The sequence below is a fragment of the Zootoca vivipara genome, chromosome Z1 (genome assembly GCF_965207765.1).
Source record: "Zootoca vivipara chromosome Z1, rZooViv2.hap1.1, whole genome shotgun sequence".
Taxonomy (NCBI): domain Eukaryota; kingdom Metazoa; phylum Chordata; class Lepidosauria; order Squamata; family Lacertidae; genus Zootoca; species Zootoca vivipara.
The window spans coordinates 71,409,625-71,430,020 of record NC_142583.1 but is presented as its reverse complement, the minus strand read 5'-3'; the positions used below and the strand labels follow the sequence as shown (position 1 = coordinate 71,430,020).

Below are 20,396 nucleotides of genomic sequence, written 5' to 3'. Positions count from 1 at the left end.
GACTTGGGACTGCAAAGCCCACACACCATATACTCTGGAGCAGTTGCAAGAAGCTCGTGGGCCGCTCTGGAAACCCGTATCTTGCCAACGACAACCTTCCACACCACGTAGCAGAATAATCCCTGGCGTACAGTCCGCCACCTTTTGAGGAAGTCTGTCCCACTGTCGAACAGCTCTTACAGTCAGAAAGCTCTTCCTAATGTTGGAATTTCCCCTTTCCCCTTTGCAATTAGAATCCATTGTTTGGGTCCTCCCAAACCTCACCATCAAAATCTCGGGAACTATAGTTTACCCCACAGAACGACAATTCCCAGCACCCTTAATAAAATTACTGTTCCGGGGATCCTTTGGGTGGGTGGGGAGAGAGTGTGCTTTAAATGGACGGGGTCACAACTGGGGGCAGCAACGCTTCTCAATATCCGTTGCTGGAAACCGCAAGAAGGGAGAGCATTTCTCTTGCGCCTGAATCCTGCTTGCGGGTTCCCCATAATACGCATCTGGTTGGCCCCTGTGAGAACAGGATGCTGGACTAGATGGGCCAGTGGTCTGATCCAGCATGCTCTTGAATCATAGAATCATAGAGTTGGAAGAGACCACAAGGGCCATCCAGTCCAACCCCCTGCCAAGCAGGAAACACCATCAAAGCATTCTTGACATATGTCTGTCAAGCCTCTGCTTAAAACCTCCAAAGAAGGAGACTCCACCACACTCCTTGGCAGCAAATTCCACTGCCGAACAGCTCTTACTGTCAGGAAGTTCTTCCTAATGTTTAGGTGGAATCTTCTTTCTTGAAGTTTGAATCCATTGCCCCGTGTCCGCTTCTCTGGAGCAGCAGAAAACAATCTCTCTCCCTCCTCCATATGACATCCCTTCATATATTTGAACATGGCTATCTTGCTAGGTTTTTGTCTGTGTGTACGCAGCTGCCCCCCCCTCTCTCTCGAGAACGCCACTTGCAAAATTCACTTTTGTGTGTGCATTAAAAAGCACTGCAAGATCTTGAGAAAGGAACCTCTTTATATAAAAAAGAGCCATGCAACCTACTAAGGCTGGACAAAGCAAACACATGAACTTGAAAAGAGGAAGGCAGATCAGGGCGACTCGAGCATCTGCAGCCTGGGTGAGAGGGGTAGGGGGGCACTGCACTCTGCAGAAACTCCTTTAAGTTGTCTCTTTCTCTCTGCATGGTGGGGGGGGGGTTCTGCCATGCCAGCTGTCAGCCAGAATCTTTCAGCCCAAATTAATGCACCAGCCCCAGGTTAGGAAGCTGAGGGATACTCACTGTGAGCGAAGGGGCCGAAGCAGAGCAAGATGCACAACCATCTGGGCCAAACGGGGAGCATTGCTGGGGGGGGGGGGGAGCCGCCAGTACAGCTGCCTGCCAAGGGCCACCTCTTGCAAGTGCTCTCTCTTCACACTGACATTAGGAGGGAAAAGCCCGCCCTCCAGCTTCCTCTCATTGGACGAGCCCAAGCTCTCGACGATGCCATTGGTGGAGGGTTCGAACCAACAGCTGCCATCCACAATGGTTTTTTTTTTGTGTGTGTGTGTGTGGGAGATCCTACCAACAAGCTCCTAATAGAGAGGAAAGGAAAAAGCGGGGGGGGGGAGGGGAGAACAGCGAGAGGTTGGTTTGCTTCCCTTTTGTGCAGAGCCTGATACAGTAAATATAAACAATCGTTAGATTAAAGTGTGGTTCACTTTCCAGGAAAACAAGGGAATCGTATTATATAATCCTAGCCTTGGAAGGGACCCAAAGGGCCACCTAGTTCAAACTCCTGCAATGCAGGAATCACAGCTAGAGAATCACTGGCAGAAGACAGTCCCACTGTCTGCATGGCTTTACTCCCAAGTAGTGAGAATATATCAGAGCTGCAGACTAAACCTGAGTGAATAATAATAATAATAACTTTTTATTTATACCCCGCCCTCCCCAGTAAAAACCGGGCTCAGGGCGGCTCACACCAATAAAATTACAATAAAAGATAAAAAGAAATTAATTAAAATACAATATTAAAATTTTAAAGTGCAGCCTCATTTTAAGTAGTCCATAAATCCAAGCCATGAGGGAGGAAAACACAGGGGTCAGACTAAGTCCAACCCAAAGGCCAGGCGGAACAGCTCTGTCTCGCAGGCCCTGCGGAAAGATGACAAATCCCGCAGGGCCCTGGTCTCCTGTGAAAGAGCGTTCCACCAAGTTGGGGCCAATACTGAGAAAGCCCTGGCCCTAGTAGAGGCCAATCTAGCCACCCCATGGCTTGGGATCTCCAGAATATTGTTGTTTGTGGACCTTAAGGTCCTCCGTGGGGCATACCAGGAGAGGCGAGGGTCCCAAGCCGCATAGGGCTTTAAACGTGGGGGAGTGGTGGGGGAAACGTCCTGCTTTGCTATCCCTGCAACTGAAACAGCTATTCAGCAGGTGATGCTTGCCCAGGTGAATCATCTCAGCAAAAGCTTCACCTCTTGAATTTCTGCACATCACTACTGGGATGGAGCAGCTTTGACCTCCAGAAATGGTTTTCACTCAAACAGCACAACCTTCTCACTAAGCCAATGGTTCCTAGCAAGGAAAAAACCCAACTCCAGTTAGAACTGTAAATTGGAATGGTCGGAAGGAGACCCTCAAGGGTCATCTAGCCCAACCCGCTGTGATACACTGTCTTCCTAACATGGTTAAGAAGGAAGCCCTGGGTTAAACAGGACATGTTCTTATGTAAGGCGTGTTTAGCAGAGATGGAGAGAAGTTGTGGTTCCTCCAGGTGTTCCTGAAGTACTACAACTCCCATCATCCTTGACCACGCTGCTGGTTGCAGGTGCTGATGGGAAATGGAGTCCTATCTGCAGGGCACCTAGTCCTCCCATTGCTGCTCATAGGATTGAGAACACAGCAGCCCATGCAGTCTGGATAGGGAATGTCTCCCTCTCTCTATGGTAACGCCCCGAGGAAGGGCTCCGGCTCACGGGAGCCGCTCTTTCCACAGGACATGAACCATAAATCTAATAAAAGAGATTCACGTCGATAATAGAACTTCCGGGACACCCTATATCACTTCCTGGGCGTGGACTGTATAGAGAAATGCAAAATTTTAGCATAGCTGCGATTGAGTTTCCCTGCCGAAAAGAAAAACGAGACGCAAATAGGGGATTTTCCTGCATGTCTTCTTTCTTGTAAAGATTTGATTTTAAAACTTTTAAGCAAACTAGAACATTTAATTACGGGAAGGAGTCTGCACGCCTGTGCACGGTGCACAAGCTTTCTGCATGAGTTCAGGGTTGAATTTTGACTGGGCAGCAGATTTGATTGTCCTTTGCTGCAAATGAGGAATGCTTTGCAAAGGATTTTTTATTTATTTTTCCCCCTTCCTGCAAACTCAAACTAGCCCCAGACCCACCTCCAACCTGCAATGTTAATAATAGTGGGCTACATTACAGGGCTCTCCTTCCTTTTCTCTCACCCCCCCCCCCGCCTGCAACAGAGGCTTGTAAGGGATTTGCACCCACATCTACAATGCAATTTTAAAAAACGCTTTTTTTAATGATAAAGGCCTGCGTTCCAAAGAACGGGAATCCCTGCCTTTTCTCTCCCACGCACCTAAAAAACTCGTGTTTTTCCATCGGTTCCCAGGAGCGGTTTTCACCGAAAAACAAATCCCTCCATATAATCCCGGAAGTCTTCTAATCTGCACGCAAGAGAGCGTCTTCATTTTTCTTACCTCTACGAAGCCTTCAACCAACAGCCTTTCCCATTAAAACCCCGCCTGTTGGCCTCACCGCGCAGGCGTAGGGGGGAAGCTTCTGGACGGGCGCTGTGCATTGTGGGGAGGGACCGTTAGCAACAGGGCTGCCGCCAAGATGATGGTGAGTGAATGAATCGACGCTTGTCGGGTGGGGGAGCCGCGCTTATCCGCCGCCATCCGCTGCCAGGACGGGTCCGCTCCCCTCACCGGCGGTTCCCCGGCCCTCAGGAAAGCCTCGCCTGTGAGGACGGGGCGGTATTACCGGGACCCGGGGCAGCTGAGCGGCCGGAGCTGCCCGGTGGCGAGTCTGCGAGGCCGCGGCCGTCTCGTCGCTTGTAAGGCCAGGCCGGGCTTTCTCCCGAGGCGAGGGTCCGCGGGAAGCCTCGGGGACTACCAGTCCCGTCAGGTCGTTCGGGAGCCGGCTCCTCTGAAGCGGAGACCATAGTCGGCGCGGGGTGTTCTGGGAGTTGTAGTCCCGCGTATCGCATGGTGCTGTCCCCCTTAGGAGTTGCTTTGTATGAGCCAGGGCCGGATTTAGGTTTGATGTGGCCCTAAGATACTGATGGCAATGGGGCCCTTGATATGTCCAGCTGTCCTTTGTTAGCAACAAATTGTCGCTGTTTTTCGTGTTGAATACAGTATATGCTACGGTATATGGTAATTTGTGGAACTAGTAGGTATCTAAAGCCATTTGGACATAACAAAATGTGTATATTATCAAAGTAGTTGGTGGACTGAAATACAATTTTTATATTTTGGAAATGCATATCCAGTTTTTTCCCCCTTTAAATTTTTTGGGGGTCCCCAAGAGAGTGGGGCCGTAAGCTATAGCTTGTTTAGCTTATACGTAAATCCACATGACCTGGAAGCTGTACGCCGGCTCCCTCGGCCAATAATGCGAGATGAGTGCCGCAACCCCAGAGTGGTCCACGACTGGACCTAACAGTCAGGGGTCCTTTTACGTTTAAATCCAGCACTGGTCTGAGTGGGTGGGGGGGCGGGTGCCGGCTTGGTGGCCCTTGCTGCCTCCTGTGGGAGGAAGTTCCATAGCTGAACTCTGCGCTGCATGAATAATAACAACATTTCAGGGGGTTGGGCTAGATGATCAACGTGGTCCCTTCCAGTGTTAGAAGCTGAGATATGAAAGCTAGGAGATAAATGGCACCTTAGACTTAGGTTATGGGCGCAATAACTGGATGTCTAGGTGCGCTTTTTGAATAACAAGAATGCAAAGCTGAAAATGAATGAACTGCAGCTAAAATATTGTGCTCTAGTCCCTCCCCTGCCCACCACCTTGATATTCTTCAGAGGGTCTCTTCTCCAGTCTTCAGAGAGTAGCTGCAAGTGAGGAGGCAGAAGTTTTAATCTGAAATCATAGGCACAGTACTGCGCCCAAAGCTCAGAAACTACTCACGCTAATGAAATTCCCTGTCGCAAAATGCACCGAGAACAATGGGAGTTTTGAACACTGGTCCCTTCCAACTCTGTTATTCTGTGAGTCCATGAATCCTGCCAGTGGGGTTCTCACAGATTTCTGGTCAGTCGCTGTGAGAAGAGAATGCTGGACTAGATGGGCCATTGGCCTGATCCAACAGAGCTCTTCTTACATCAGGGGACTGGAGGTTCCCAAACACTGGCTTGGTTGGCTTAAGCTGTATGGCAGAGACAATGTCCTCTTCTGTTTCTGTAATGGGCAGCTGCCCATAAATCTTGCATGTGGGACGGTGCCTTCTCTGCAGTCCTTGTAGTTGCATGGTGCCTTCAGCGTGGCTTGCTCCCAGGTCCATGCAGATAGGATTGCAGGTCCAGGACATCAAAAGAGAATGGTGGTGATTATATATGTATATTGCCTTTTCCCCAGAACTCAAGAACTTAAATCTGTAAGCTGCCTTGCAGGACTTATGTGTAACATAGAAAGGGTAAAGGGACCCCTGACCATTAGGTCCAGTCGTGACCGACTCGGGGGTTGCGGCGTTCATCTCGAGGTTGCCGGCATACAGCTTCCAGGTCATGTCGCCAGCATGACAAAAGCCACTACTGGCGAACCAGAGCAGCACACAGAAACGCCGTTTACCTTCCCGCCAGAGATACCTATTTATCTACTTGCACTGACGTGCTTTCGAACTGCTAGGTGGGCAGGAGCTGGGACCGAGCAACGGGAACTCACCCCATCTCGGGGATTTGAACCGCTGACCTTCTGGTTGGCAAGCCCTAGGTTCTGTGGCTTAACTCACAGCGCCACCTGCGTCCCAAACATAGAAAGCATAATCATTAAAAAGTAATTAAATACTAATAGAATTTTAAAAGTGTATAAAAAGAATTGATTAAAATATAAATAACAATAACAAAGCATCTCATGACTCTGTGTCCAACCCAAACTGATCATTTGCTTCTGTCTCTGAGGTGGTGCAGAGTGCACCTGAGCTGTTAAGAGTGCCTATGAATGTTCTGTCGCATCATGCCAGCTTGGCCAGCAACTTGCAATGGGCTTGTAGGTGATATTTCATGGCTCCTTGTGGATCCAGACTAATGCATTCATGAAGCATTTAAGGATGGAATCTGCTCTCCAATTCAGCTGTTTCCTGCTTTAGTGTTTCTGCATCTGTATATAGGAAGTCTGGCTAACAATGCTGATTTGTCTAGTGAAAACATTGTGTTGTGCTGTTCAGAGCTGCCTTTTGTATGACAAAAAACTTCTGTCACTGTCCTGGAGGGTCTTTTGTCTGACAGTTTGTTTTACTTGCAGCCCACACCTGTTATCTTACTGAAGGAAGGCACAGACACTTCCCAGGGGGTCCCTCAGCTTGTGAGTAACATCAATGCCTGCCAAGTCATCGCAGAGGCCGTCAGGACCACTCTTGGCCCTCGGGGCATGGACAAGCTCATTGTTGATGACAGAGGTGAGCCTGCTGCCTTCTGTGAACCTGAGTTGCTCTGCCTCTGGTGTCTCTGTATGGCAACCTTTCTCTACTTACTCTCTAGCCACCTTAATCAGTCAGTGGCACAGATCTTTGGGGAGGTCTTGTCCTACAAAGAAATGGCAGGCGACATTGGGGGGAGGGGGATGAGCAACTGTCCATGCATCACTGCCCATTTTGAAGACAGAAGACCCCCCCCCATGCCATTGTTCACCTGAGACTGGAATACTGGACAAGGATAGCTATGTGAAAGAGTAACCCTTCATATCAAGGTGTTTTGGAAACTTCCTATACATCTTTGCTACCTAACTTTTTTGTTAACGTGAAGACCCTAAAGATATTAATTTCCTTGAATCCAGAGTATGGCTTGGTCATCTTCACGGGTGCAGTGGCACTCTTGAGGTCTTACCTGGCTCCCACAATGCCTCTGAACCTGTCCTGGTCATGAAAGGGCAAGGTGGCTTTATTTCTGGATCCTCTTCTATTGTCAGTTGCTGCAGAATTTTTAGTAAGTCCAAATGCACTAGAGCGTGTAGTCCAAGGGCCTCCCCCATCTATGGGAGGCAAAGACCTGTAACACCAACCTATGGTAACTACCTGAGTGCCCGCTTAGAACGGAAGGATTTGTGGTGGTTCTCCTTTAGCAGCTGGGTCGTCGTCGTCCCCCCCCCCCCCATGGTTTGCTAGGGGGTGAGTTGCCACATCCTCCTGGGCAGCTTGTCTTCTGATTGGTCTGGCTCCCTGTCAAGGCATAAGCTGGTAAAGTCTGTTTGAACCTCAATGTAAAGTCATGGAGATTTGCCACTTTCGGAGCTCCAGAGAAGGGCAAGGGCTTGCACTTACACATTTAGGGGCATCAGTTTGCTAGCAGGCCCAGTGTGGGAATGGAAGCTATGTGGTGGCTTCTTTCCTTCCTCCCACCTTGTTCTGGGTCTTGGGATTGCTTGGAGTGCCTCTGAAGCTCACTGTGCTGTCACAGTAAAGCCTCTCTGCCCTCTTTGGGGGACTGGATGGGTTGGAGGTTAGCACAATATTTGGATGGCTTCCATGCCAAAATGTGTGGGCTTGCGGGAGGAGGGTACTGAAGAGGGAAGGCTGGACTAGGTGGGACTCTCCTTGGTCCGATCCCGTAGGGCTCATTTTTCTCTTACTAACTTCAGAGTCCTAATTGACCTGCTCAAATGTTGCATGTGCATCTAGTTGGGATGCTTAGAATTACAGAATTGGTAGAGTTGGAAGGGACCCCCAAGGGTCATCGGGTCCAACCCCCTGCAGTGCAGGAATCAACTTTGTTCATGAACTTTGTCCCTGTTAATCTTTGCAGGCAAAGCAACCATTTCTAATGATGGCGCCACCATCCTGAAGCTCCTTGATGTGATACACCCTGCTGCAAAGACACTTGTGGACATCGCCAAGTCACAGGATGCAGAGGTGGGTGTGGGAGGTTTGATAGTTTTCAGTGGTAAATAGATGTTGGTTCTCCTGCTTGTGCCTGTGTCTTTTGAGCTTTACAACGTTTGTAGCCTCTGTCACAGTGGCAAGCTGCCATTGTTTTTTCCAGTGTCCCATCTTGTGGTAATCCACAGATCCACTCCTTTGAAGGGTGATGGGAGAGTTTTGTGCCAGATGTTGGATTTGTAGCGCTTGTGATTTTGGATGAGAGATGGCAGGACAAGGTAGTTAGAATGGGGTGCAGATTATTCTGTGGGAAGTTGGGGCACTTACTGCTGCTTTGTGAACTTCCTTCCTAAGATATTTCTGGTTTTCGGGCACGTGTCATTTCCCCTTCTCTTTTCCTGCAGGTTGGTGACGGCACCACTTCTGTTACACTTCTAGCTGCTGAATTCCTAAAGCAAATCAAGCCCTATGTTGAAGAAGGGCTGCACCCCCAGATCATCATCCGTGCCTTCCGTACTGCAACCCAGCTGGTAAGGGAATCTGCTGCACCCTGCCTTCCTTTGTGGAAGCTCTTTTATACCTGGGGAATGAAGGAACAAGAAGCAATATTTACAAATGGGTTCTAGTCAGGCCTGGCTAGTGCCCTCCAGGTGTTTTTTTTTACCATTTTAAACAGTTTAGCCAGTTGCCCCAACCCAAGAGTTGTTCCAGCAATGTTCCTCCAGCCTCCCAGTAACCCCCTTGCATCTCCAGAGGTGTTATAATACTGTCATCTGCTGTTGTGCCTATCAAGCCAACCACTGCCTGGGGCAGAGACTCGCACTAATCCTGTTTATGTGGAGCCTGGAATCAAATGCATGCCTTTAAGGCAGACCATTGTCCCACTTCTGTGCTTCCACCTTCTTCTTGCTTTGACATCAAGTAATAAACAAGTCAAAATACATAACTCAAGATGGTAATGGGACACTATGCTTGTGTCCATGTAGGTGAGGCTGACACAGAAAGGGATTGCCGTAAATGGTGAAGACTTCAGGCTGAGTAATTGCACATGGTGGCTGAATCATGGCCCCACTGGCGCAGGAGTTTGGCAGGGATTGAGAGCAAAGCCTTAATTCTGGTTCTTGCCTTGTTTTGGCAGGCAGTGAATAAGATCAGGAAGATTGCTGTTACGATCAAGAAGACCGACCAAGAGTAAGTTTCTTCCATTCCTCAGTTGGAAAGGTTAAATCCACAACCTCCCGTCATTGCTGGCTCAGTTGGGTGCATATTTTTATTGACGCTCTGCACAAATGTGTACACCTGCGTGTGTGCAAGTGGTTCTTAAATGGATTGGGTGCATATAGTGCCCCTCTGTGACTGGGGCATTGGCAGCATGTTTACTGCTCGCTAAATTTAGGTACCATGGATTCAGCAGTAGGCTCTGGATTAATATATTGCAAAAAAAGCAGGAATGCAACAAAATGGAAAAGAACATCGCAATTCCAACATTGCATTTCTGTGCACACCTATCCCTATTGTGTAGCAGTAGGTGGCTGGAAGCCTAAGTGCAAAATCTGCCCTCCCCCAAAGTCTTCCAGTATAGCTCCTTATCCCAGGGAATCACTCCCCCCCCCCAATACAGTTTCAGTTTGAGAAAGGACAGTTTACGCTTCCCCCATCTCAGTGCAAACATCAACAGAGGCCCTGCCAGAATCCTCCCCTGTCTCAGTGTGAGATGTTCAGTCCAAGGCTCATGCCAAGTCACAGACATGACAGGAGGCAATTGCCATCAGAAAAGGAAACAAACCTGCGGGATGGAGGGAGGAATGAGCTTAAGCAACCCATTTCCTGTGTTTTGGCTTATATGTGGCTTAGCTGATGGGTAGAGCCAGTATAGACCCATCATCACCTTGCTTAGTTCAAGATAGGTTGGCAACCAGGCTCTCTGTTGATAATGTTATTTTTTGGAAAGTCTTTTCAAAAAGTTTTGCTGCCTAACCTTTGGAAATGAATGTTTGGATAGCCCTATTCAGGCTCTCTCTTTTTTTTACACACATTCTTAATCCCAGCATGATTGATGGATGCAACTAATGGGCAGGTGGAGGGTTGTGCAGTTTTTTTTAATGTAAACAGGAAACATGTTACCTTTCCTAGAAAAAAGCAGGCTATGAAAAAATATTAGTGTAAGAAACAGCTGTTGGACAACTTCCCACCTTTTGCAAATTGCAACAGCAAAAAATTAATGCACATAACTTTAATGCTGGTCTATATCAGCCCTTTTTGACTGTTATCCTCCGTGCAATTAGAATCGCGTCCTCTGTGCATGGAGGAGGCTCCGCCTGTGGTTTATCATTGCTGTTATCAATTACATTTCTATACTGCACTTTATCTGAGGACCACAAGGCGGTTTGCAATATAAAAATGCAAGAATACGTACCGGAGTAGCAAACGAAAATAATACCACCCCCTCCGCAGTTTAAAAGGTCATAGGTGTTTTAATTAGCCAAAGGCCTGGGAGTTTAGAATCCCGATTGCAGAGTTCTAAATCAAAGGGAGGCCTCTGCATAGGGCAAGCCTCCCCTCATTACTCCTCCCCTCCAGTGCCCAGTCAGCAGGAGGCACAGCTGATGGGCTGGGTGAGGCTGCTGGCTCATTTCTGCCCCCCCCCCCAACATGATTAATGATTGCGTGGAGGACATTGCCTGAGCTGATAGATTCCAGCTAAGAAGATGCATGTTTTGGTGATGCAATTAAATCTTCAGGCAAATGCCAGTTAATCTTTAAATGAAGGAACTGTAATTAACAACACTTCCATATAATTGACTTCTTTTTTTTAAAAAGTAGTGTTCTTCTGTTACAGGCATGCTGTCTTTCCCAGGCGTTCAGAAACCATGCCTGATGGAAATGTTACTTTCCTTAGGTATTATATGATGTTCATAGCAGTTCATGAGAAGTACCAATAAGCAGGAAAGTTGTTCTTCTGCTTATGCCCCCTGCACTACAGCCAGCGGCTGACCTGTTGTGTAAAAACAGAAAGTGATCTATTTCCAATGCAGTCGTGAGAATCACTTAACTAAGTGCAGCGTTTCTTTTTTGTAGCCTAATGAACTCATTTTAGATGTGTGCTGTGTGTGTTGCTTCTTTAGCCTCGGTGCTGGCTATTGCTCCAGAGCACTTTGAGAGCAGGCAAGAAACGGCTCCATCCTTTCCTTCTCTGCAGGGAGCTGCGGAGCCTGCTGGAGAAGTGTGCAAGCACAGCCTTGAGCTCGAAGCTGATTTCCCACCAGAAAGAGTTCTTTGCCAAGATGGTGGTGGATGCCGTCATGATGCTGGACGAGTTGCTGCAGATCAAAATGATTGGGATCAAGAAGGTGCAGGGAGGAGCCCTAGAGGTAAAAGTCCCTGGCCTCTAAAGTTCCCTTCGGCCCAGAGGAGTCTAGGCTGGAATTCCTTTTCAAGTCTAAAAAGGGTGGAGAACACAATATGAGGCTGTTGGATCAGGCCGGAGGCCTGTCCTGTTCTTGCCCTACCAACCAGGTGTCTGTGGGAAACCCTGCAATATGACCCTTCAAGACTGCTGTTCAGGTAGCGAGCTAACTGGAAGCTGTTGGCAAAGTCAGAGCAATTGCCTCGGTTGCACAACTGTAGGGACGCAGAAAGGGAATGATAGAAGCTCATGGGAGAGTGAGGAGGTGATGTCCAGTGTTAGTCATAGGTGATGATGGCAATGATCATACCACCCTTCATCTGTAGATCTCAGGGTGGTTCACAACATAAAAATACAAGATTAAAAACACCAAATACATAATAAAAACAAGAACAACAAGCCCACTCCCCCCCCCAGATTTCTTTTAACAGGCCCATCACTGCACATCATGTGACTTTCAAAAACACTATCTTCTATCTTTTCCTCCTTCCAAGAAGCCAGGCTGTTGTACTTAGAAAAGAATAATAGTCACAGAATTTATACATTGCTGATTGTAAAAAAACCTAAAGGTCATTTACAAAAGTTATAACTAAAATCAAGAAAAACTCAGTCACACTTTAAAACATATGAAAGTTAAAATACGGAAATAGATTAAAATTACCTCTGCTTTCTAAGCATCTAGGTAGTCTTGTCTAAACAAGAATGGTTTTTTGCAGGCACCAGAAAGGACAGTGAAGGCCTTGCCTGCTTCATAGAGTACACCCTTTGAAATTAATGGACAAGTCCATTGATTTTGCAGGGTCTATGGTACAATTTAGTTGGATGCACTAAGGCTGCTTTCCTGCATGCATGTAATTGAAAGTAAGCCCCATTGAACTTAGTGGGGCTTCCTCTTGAGCAAATAAGAGTAAGACCTACATAGGAATCAACGGAAGGTTGCCTGCCATCCAAGAGCGGGCGTGAGATGTGAAATGACCTTGCCTTTCCTGCAGGATTCCCAACTGGTGGCAGGAGTTGCCTTCAAGAAGACCTTCTCTTACGCCGGCTTTGAGATGCAGCCCAAGAAGTATGAGTCCCCCAGGATTGCTCTGCTCAACATTGAGCTGGAGCTCAAGGCAGAGAAGGACAATGCTGAAGTCAGAGTCCACACTGTGCAGGTAAAGGCTCAGAACCGCTTGGGGAGAGAAACTGTGAAATTGTAACATCTTGCCAAAAGAGCCGTGTGCCTTGCGGGGTCCTGGGGCATTTGTAGAGTAATCTTTGACTTCCATGTGGCATTTGGCCAAGTTGACAGTTGGAACCTCATTACCTAACCCAGAGCTTTCCAAATTTTGTCACGATATGTTAATGTGTTGGCTGCAGTGTGTAGGTTTGCTGCAGTGTGTAGGTTTGCTGCAGTGTGTAGGTTTGCTGCATGAACACTCCCCGCGCTCTTCCGGGGACTGGAAAGGGGCTGGTTTAATCTGTGATTTGCTAGTAAAACTGTGTCACGAAATGATGCGTGTATAAAAAGTGTGTCACCAAGATGAAAAGTTTGGAAAGCTCTTCTATAAGGAGCACCTCAGTTCAAGGGACTGTGAGCACAGCAGAGGACTGCAGAATGGTTGCAGCCGTCTTGGACAAAGGAAGCTTCCTTATACCGAATCAGACCATTGGTCCAGCTAGTTCAGTACTGTCTACACTGACCGGCAGCTGCTCTCCAGGGTTTCAGGCAGAGTTCTCTCCTTGCAGATGCCAGGGATTGAACCTGGGGCAGTCTGCATGCAAAGCAGATGCTCTGCCACTGAATTTTGGCCCTTCCCATCCTTTCTCTTCTGCCCCTACCTGACCCCATGGGGTGGCAGCTGTCCAACAAGGCAGCTTGTTGGGTGGGCAAGAGCAATGGAGAAGGGTGCTGATGTGGGCACCCGCCTTCCAGCAGCTAACTGGTGCCACCTCTGTGACAGGGAAGATCTGAAAACAATGGTTGGGGAACGCTTCTAAAATGTGCACCTTGGATTAACATTGGTGCCCCTGATGCTGTTTCCATGTCTAGATTTACTGTATTGGCAGAGTTGTCATTCTCCTAACATCCTTTGCAGTAGACTATTTTAAGCCAAACAGATTTCCCCCTTTCAGCTAAAGAAACAGCACTTTTAGCTTCTTGCCTATATCTCCCCTCTGCAGGATTACCAGGCCATTGTGGACGCCGAGTGGAACATCTTGTACGACAAGCTTGATAAGCTCCACAAGTCAGGGGCCAAAGTCGTCCTCTCCAAGCTTCCGATTGGCGACGTGGCTACCCAGTACTTTGCTGACCGGGACATGTTCTGTGCCGGCCGAGTCCCTGAAGAAGATCTCAAGAGGACCATGATGGTGAGGTTTCCCCTGTTCACTTTCCCAGGTTGCTGACCAGGTGCTTGGGGCTGCCCTGCCTATGCAACCAGCCTGAGCAGTTGCCTTGGGTGGGAGCCCTGTTAGAGGAACTGGTGAAGCAGCACAGGAGAGAGAGAGAGGTGTGAGTGGACCCCTTGCAGGTCACTAGTTGCTGAGCTCAGTTCTTGGACATTCAGTGCAGCTGCAGAGAGAGCAAAAGTCTGTATGTGATTCTGTTACCCTGGAATGGAATGTCTTCCACTGCCCATTTTTTGGGCTTGAAATTGTGAGGGGTGTGTGTGTGTGCGCGCACGCCTCCCAACATTTCTGTTCCTTTATTGCAATTTGCGATGGCTGCTCTTGCTATCCCCTGCCGTTAGTTTAGGGTTTATTGCCTTGATTAATCCTAGGACATTGAGGGATGCCGTTTTTATATAAAGCTTGGGACCAGTTTACTTGCAGGATCACCTTACCAGCTATATGCTCACTCGACTGCTTCGATCTGCAGAACTGGCGCGCTCACAGGTGCCTCACAATACTTGCTCTGCATTTATAAGAAATAGATATTTTAGTGTGGCATCACCTACACTTTGGAATTCCCTGTTTAATTCTGATAAAGAATTTTGCAACACTGCCCTCTTAAAGGGATAAAAAGTGCTTCGTTATTATTGTATTGGCCTGAATATAAGCCACACTCCCCCCCCCCCAAATTCCGACCATGAAAAGTTAAAGTGTGGCTTAAACTTGCAACCGTACAAAAATTGGTTTTTTTCCCTTCCCCCTGCCCCCAAATATTAAAGGTGCAGCTAATTGCGGGTGTGGCTTATATTTGGGCCAATACAGTATTTATTGAATTTATATCCTGCCCTTCCTCCCAAAGCAGCCCAGGCCATTGATGTGGAATGAATTACTAAGTCAGGGCAATAGGCGGACTGTTGTTTCGTAGTGATACTTAAATACAAAGATGACATTTTCGTAATGGGGAGGGGGGCAGCAGCAAACCTAGTCAACAGAGCTCGGTTTTCGCTTGTTTGATGCTAGATCAGTAGTTCTCTAAAATGGTGCTCTTTTCCCATACACTGTAGGCCTGCGGTGGATCCATTCAGACCAGTGTAAATTCCCTGACCGATGACGTCCTTGGGCGTTGCGACCTCTTCGAGGAGACTCAGATTGGAGGCGACAGGTAAAGGCAGCCTGGCCAGGATGGCAGAGGCACTGGACAAACTTTGACGTTGCCTTGCTTGTTCCAGGTGGTCAGCAGATGTCCAGGCCCTGACTTCCAAAGCTGGAATCTTTCTCCTTGCCCTCCCACATGGGCCAACTACCGCACATGATGTGGGTTAACTTGCCTTGGTGCTTCAGAGCGTGCTAATGCGGAGGGCAGAGGTGGCACATCACATTTTCGCCACTTGAAGCGAAACGAGAAGTGCCGCCTTGCTCTGCCGCCCCATGGCCTCTGGCAGAGCAGTAGCCCCTGCATCAGCAGCATTTTCTGGTGAGATTTCACTGGTGAGATTTTGGTGAAATCACACGAGAAATGGGTACCGATGTTTGTTCCACTTCTCAGGCAGTGGGGTGGGAGGCCCTTGGGGGGCTTCTGCTGCCTGAGGCAGCTGCTTCACCTTGCCTCCTCGGTAGGCCTAGCTTGGCTGAAGGCTAGTCCTGCGGTGTGTGATAATAGTTCCTCTGAGCATGCTCAGAGCAGACTTTAGCTCCAGCTCACATTGGAGGAATTTGCAAGAATTTGAAGTGTTGTGCTCCCTGCTATCCCTGGATGCATTGTCCAAATCAGTACCGCAACATCAGTTTTGCTGAATTAATCAAACCAAATTGTTTTAACTGGGTTTTGAATAAATGCGCAATTAATGGTTCCCGTTTTGAATTTCATTGTGGAGTTATCGTCCTTAGTGGGGTCGTGTGAACCCCTGTTCTAAGTAACAACTTTTAATAAAGTGGGATATGGATCGCTGGGGGTGAGTTTATGGAACCAAGGGGGAGGTGGCCCCAAAAGGTTTAGGAACCGCTGACCCAAGCCTTGTAACTTGTGATTCCACTGTGGTGATGCTCATCACTGAAGCCTGAGTCATTGCAGCACCAAATCGCCCTGTCTCAGTGCACTTCCATCCTTCCCAGTGCTTTCGTAGCTAGCAGGGAAATAAGACACTGGCTAAGTTCAGAGATGCAAATGGGTGCTTTTAATTTACACACATTTGGGGGGGGGGGTTTCTTGAGGTGGTTGGGTCTGAATATGGGTCTGAATGTGCCTTTTCCTCAGAGGGCATCTCTGCTAAGGCGTGGCACTGCTGTGATCCCCATTGACACTAAGACCTGCTTCCCCCTTTCTCTGGCAGGTACAACTTCTTCACTGGCTGCCCAAAGGCCAAGACCTGCACAATAATCCTGCGTGGAGGGGCGGAGCAGTTCATGGAGGAGACAGAGCGTTCTCTCCACGATGCCATCATGATTGTTAGGAGAGCGATCAAGGTGCGGGTTGAACAGCTAGGCTGACTTGGGGGTCCGTAGCTCTCCTGGATGTCTTGATCAACCATAGATCATGGCCCAGCCAGAGGGGCTCTTGTAAACTGGGAGTGTGTCTTCTCTGCCTTCCCAGCTTAAGGTGCAGGATCACCTGCCTGTCAGTCATCTGACATAATAGTGATGCGGGTGGGGGAAGTGGGAGATAACCAAATCCAGCAGAGAGCAGGATTGAACTTCCTGCATGTCAGCTGATGCACTGGGAGTTGATTTCTGCTTGGTCACACTGTGAGCAGCTGATCAAGCCACAGTGCTACCTTTTGGACCTCACCTGGAACACCGTCCAGGTCTTGATGCCACAATTGTAAGAAGTGTATTGACAAGCTGGAATGTATGCAGAGGAGAAGATGATAAAGGAGCAGGGTATGTTTAGCCTGGAATAGAAGAGACCAAGAGGAGAGATGATAGCCATCTTCAAATCTCTAAAAGGCTGTCCCATGGAAGATGGAGCAAACTTGTTTTCCACTGCTCTGGAGGGTTGGACCTGAACCAATGGATTCCAGATGCAAGAAAGGAGATTCTGACTAAACATAAGGCACACCTTTCTGACTGTAAGAGCTGTTGGACTCTGGAATGGTCTCCCTTAGAAGGTGGTGGACTCTCCTTCCTTAGAGGGTTTTCAGCAGAGGATCAATGGCCATCTGTCAGGGGTGCTTTAGCTGAGATTCCCGCATTGCAGGGGGTTGGACTAGATGACCCTTGGTTCCCTTCCAACTCCAAAATTCTCTGGTTCTGTGGCTATTCCAGAAAGCCTCTTCCAAAATTCTGCCGCTTGCACTTAACCCGTATGTGGCACGTAGAGCCTTTGAATAGCTTGTCTTCGTGGTAGAAGGTTTTTTTGGGGGGGGGGGGAACTGGGGGGTGGGTAGATTTCTGGGCTTTGTATTGACATGAGGATTGGGGTTGTAAATGGGGCAGGAGAAGGCAGGCAGGCGAGCTGCTGGGAAGCTGTTGTGTGGCATGTATAGAAATCCATACACACACATAGCCCCTCTCATTTCTGAGCCTTGGCAAATGGCTCTTCTCACGCATCCCTACCTCAGGGGCTGGAAACACGTATCCTTGGAAACAGGACTCCAAAGGATCCTACGTAGGGTGAGCACAGAGCCCTGTGCTGGGACCCAAAGGACCAGCTGTGGCACCAAAACAAGGCTCTCTGCAGATGAAAGTCGGGAGGCCACCTGGACCTTCTTGAGAGCCATCTGCTCTCCCCAGCAACACCTCAGTCTGTTTGCTGAAGCAAGCTGGGGATGGTGGAGACATGGCCAAGCGATCAAACAGCCAAAGAGCCCTTCAGTGAGAGTGGCTGCCTTCTGGCTACTGGCGTCCCCCAAAGCAGCCCCTCTGTCTGTGCCTGCCACATGCCAGAGGATGCTGGAGCTGCAGCCTGTTGGCCCCACGTCTTCTCTAAGGAGGAGCAGCAAAGCTGTCAAGTCTGTCGCTGTGTCTTGGGCATGCTTTATGCATGACTTCAGCACTTGCCTAAAAAGGTGAAATCCTGCAGGCACAGCGTGGGAGGGAACCCCGATTTCAGCTTTCTCCTGAAGATGCTGACTGCCACGTAATGTGTGAATGGACTCTCCAGTGGTGTTTGTTGTAAAGGGACTTCTGCTGACAGAGTTCCCTTAACTCTGGGTCAGGTGTGCTCTTCCCATGTTCATTTCGATGCAGCCTAACATCTGCAGTCCAGGGAGCTCCCAGAGCTCAAGTTTAGCTGGGATCCTGCGTTCTTTGCTAAAATAATATACAGGGAGTCCTGGCTATACCGCATATTTTTAAAGCACGCTAGCAATAGTCCATCTTTGTGGGTTGCTAACCATGAATCTATCCCACGCTTCCTAGTCTCTGCTTAGAGGCCATCCCATGCTGAATTGGCCGCCTTATTGAAGGTGTTTTTTGATTTGATGTACGTGGCTTAGGGATTTTTATTATATGTACTAAGCAGTACAGTAAATAGTCCGTGTCTGCCTTTAAAGTATGCAAAACATGAGCTAGTTTTGCATATCATTCTCTGCATGGATTTCAGATTTCTTTACCTTTGGATTACACGCCAGCTGCGCCTCCCTCTCACTGCCAGCAGGCTAGTGGATAGCATTGGCTTGTGTGAACTCGACAGACGTGCCGTCGCGCCTTCCAAACGGTGCCAGCCAGATCCATGCCAGGCAAACTGCCAGTGGCATCTATGAGAACAGCATAAATTAGACCTGTTGCGATAACTGACTCTTTTGAGAGAGAGAGAGAGGTGACCTTTCCCCGCTCAATTGTGTGCTTCCAGAATGACTCTGTCGTCGCTGGTGGTGGAGCTATAGAGATGGAGATCTCCAAGTACCTTCGAGACTATTCCAGGACCATTCCAGGCAAGCAGCAGCTGCTGATCGGAGCCTACGCCAAGGCCCTGGAGATCATTCCGCGGCAGCTCTGCGACAATGCCGGCTTCGATGCCACCAACATCCTCAACAAACTCCGAGCCAAGCACGCTCAGGTGAGCTACCTTAGCCAGGCTTGGAGGGGCCGTTCTGAGGCCTTTGCAGAGCAGCAGATTCCACAGTGGTTCTGCACAGGATAGATAGGAACTACATGCTGCTCTTCTTCTCATTGCATGCAAACACAAAAGTCAAGGTCCACAACGTTTTCCTTTTATTTAATGAAATTCGCGCGCTGCTTCAACTCATAAGTGGGTTACAAAGAATATGGAATATATATATAAATGTATGTCTACACCAGTTTCCCAAACATGGGTCTCCGTTTGCTTTTGTACTACAATTCCCACCATCCCTGCTAGCTAGGGATGATGGGAGTTGTAGTCCAAGAGTAACTGGAGAGCCAAGTTTGGGAAACCCTGGTGTGGAGCAACTTGAAATAAAACTTGATATGGACAAAGTAAATAGCACAACATAAGTTGTATAATATACAGGCAACTCCCCATTTGTGCTAGGGTTACTTTCCGAGGCACCACGTGTTTAAGTGAAACCATGTATATTGGGAACCCCCTTGAAAAAGCCTGCAAACACCACATTCTCCCTCCAAACCTCCTTGCTCAAACTCCCAGCTTTCCACTGGCCACAAAGGTTGGCGCAAGGGCTCCCAGGGTTGCTCTTAAAAGGGCTCGCACGATTACGAGCTGCTGGTTTTGCACCACTTTTGGCATTTCCGTGCTCTTTTAGGGCTGGTTTGTCCCCTTTCTGTGCCCCTCCTATGTTCGCGGCGGTGCACGAATGCCTTGGGAAGGCGCGTAAATGCATGTACAGACATTGCAACGATGGTGCTATTGGGCTGGAGGGGGGAGCCAGGTTAGCAGGGGCAGAGTTAAGGGGCCGCCGCTTGACCTCCTCACCGGGTGTGTTCTGTCTGCCCCTCAGGGCGGCAAGTGGTACGGCGTGGATGTGAACAACGAAGACATCGCCGACAACTTTGTGGCCTGCGTGTGGGAGCCGGCGGTCGTGCGCATCAACGCCCTGACAGCAGCGTCTGAGGCCGCCTGCCTTATCGTGTCTGTGGACGAGACCATCAAGAATCCCCGCTCCACGGTGGACGCCCCTCCTCCAGGCCGTGGCAGAGGGCGAGGCCGGCCCCATAACCACTGAGGGGCAGGCGTCGCCAGCAGCGCAAGACACTGGGAGCCCCTCCCATAACAAAACCCAGGCCCAGGACCCCTTAGAACAATGCTTTCCCCATTGGAAGTCCTCAAACAGCCTTCACACCCGGGGGGGGGGGAGCGAGGCGCTCGCAGCATTGCTGCTCTGCTCCCAGTGGGCTGCCTCCTTCCGTAGTGTGTGAAACGGGAGAAAGCCCTGGGCAATCCCAGGCGGTTTGTCCTCCAACATTCAGGTCCAGCCATCCTTCATGGTTCCAGACCTTTCTCTCCTCCTGGGTTTCTCCATATCCTTCAACTTTTACTCTCAAGGGGGCCCCCCGGATCTCTGCATTGCTGGCACGGCGCTTGTCTGCTAAAGGAGCTAGGAATGTGTTGTATTTATTGGTGGGTTTTTTTTCTACTGGGGGTTCAAACCCAGCCACGAACACAATAAACATTAAAAAAAACCAAAA

General features: G+C 48.9%; 2 protein-coding genes across 2 annotated transcripts in view; one reads left to right on the top strand and one right to left on the bottom strand.

Annotated features, from left to right (window-relative positions):
* PRADC1 (protease associated domain containing 1) overlaps nt 1-3,791 on the bottom strand; it is an 11,721-nt gene extending 7,930 nt beyond the window's left edge. The window contains exons 1-2 of the mRNA XM_035101139.3: nt 3,714-3,791; nt 1,283-1,575 (exon numbers count right to left, since the gene is read on the bottom strand). Of these exons, the coding sequence (XP_034957030.2) occupies nt 1,283-1,343 (61 nt within the window). The 5' untranslated portion in view covers nt 1,344-1,575; nt 3,714-3,791. The remainder of the gene's footprint in view (nt 1-1,282; nt 1,576-3,713) is intronic.
* CCT7 (chaperonin containing TCP1 subunit 7) lies at nt 3,777-20,396 on the top strand. Its single transcript, XM_035101137.3, has 12 exons — nt 3,777-3,858; nt 6,484-6,637; nt 7,980-8,086; nt 8,458-8,583; nt 9,192-9,244; nt 11,253-11,424; nt 12,452-12,616; nt 13,626-13,814; nt 14,900-14,997; nt 16,166-16,298; nt 18,625-18,831; nt 19,709-20,396. The coding sequence occupies exons 1-12, from the start codon at nt 3,853-3,855 to the stop codon at nt 19,931-19,933; spliced, it is 1,635 nt and encodes a 544-aa protein (XP_034957028.1). The 5' UTR covers nt 3,777-3,852; the 3' UTR covers nt 19,934-20,396.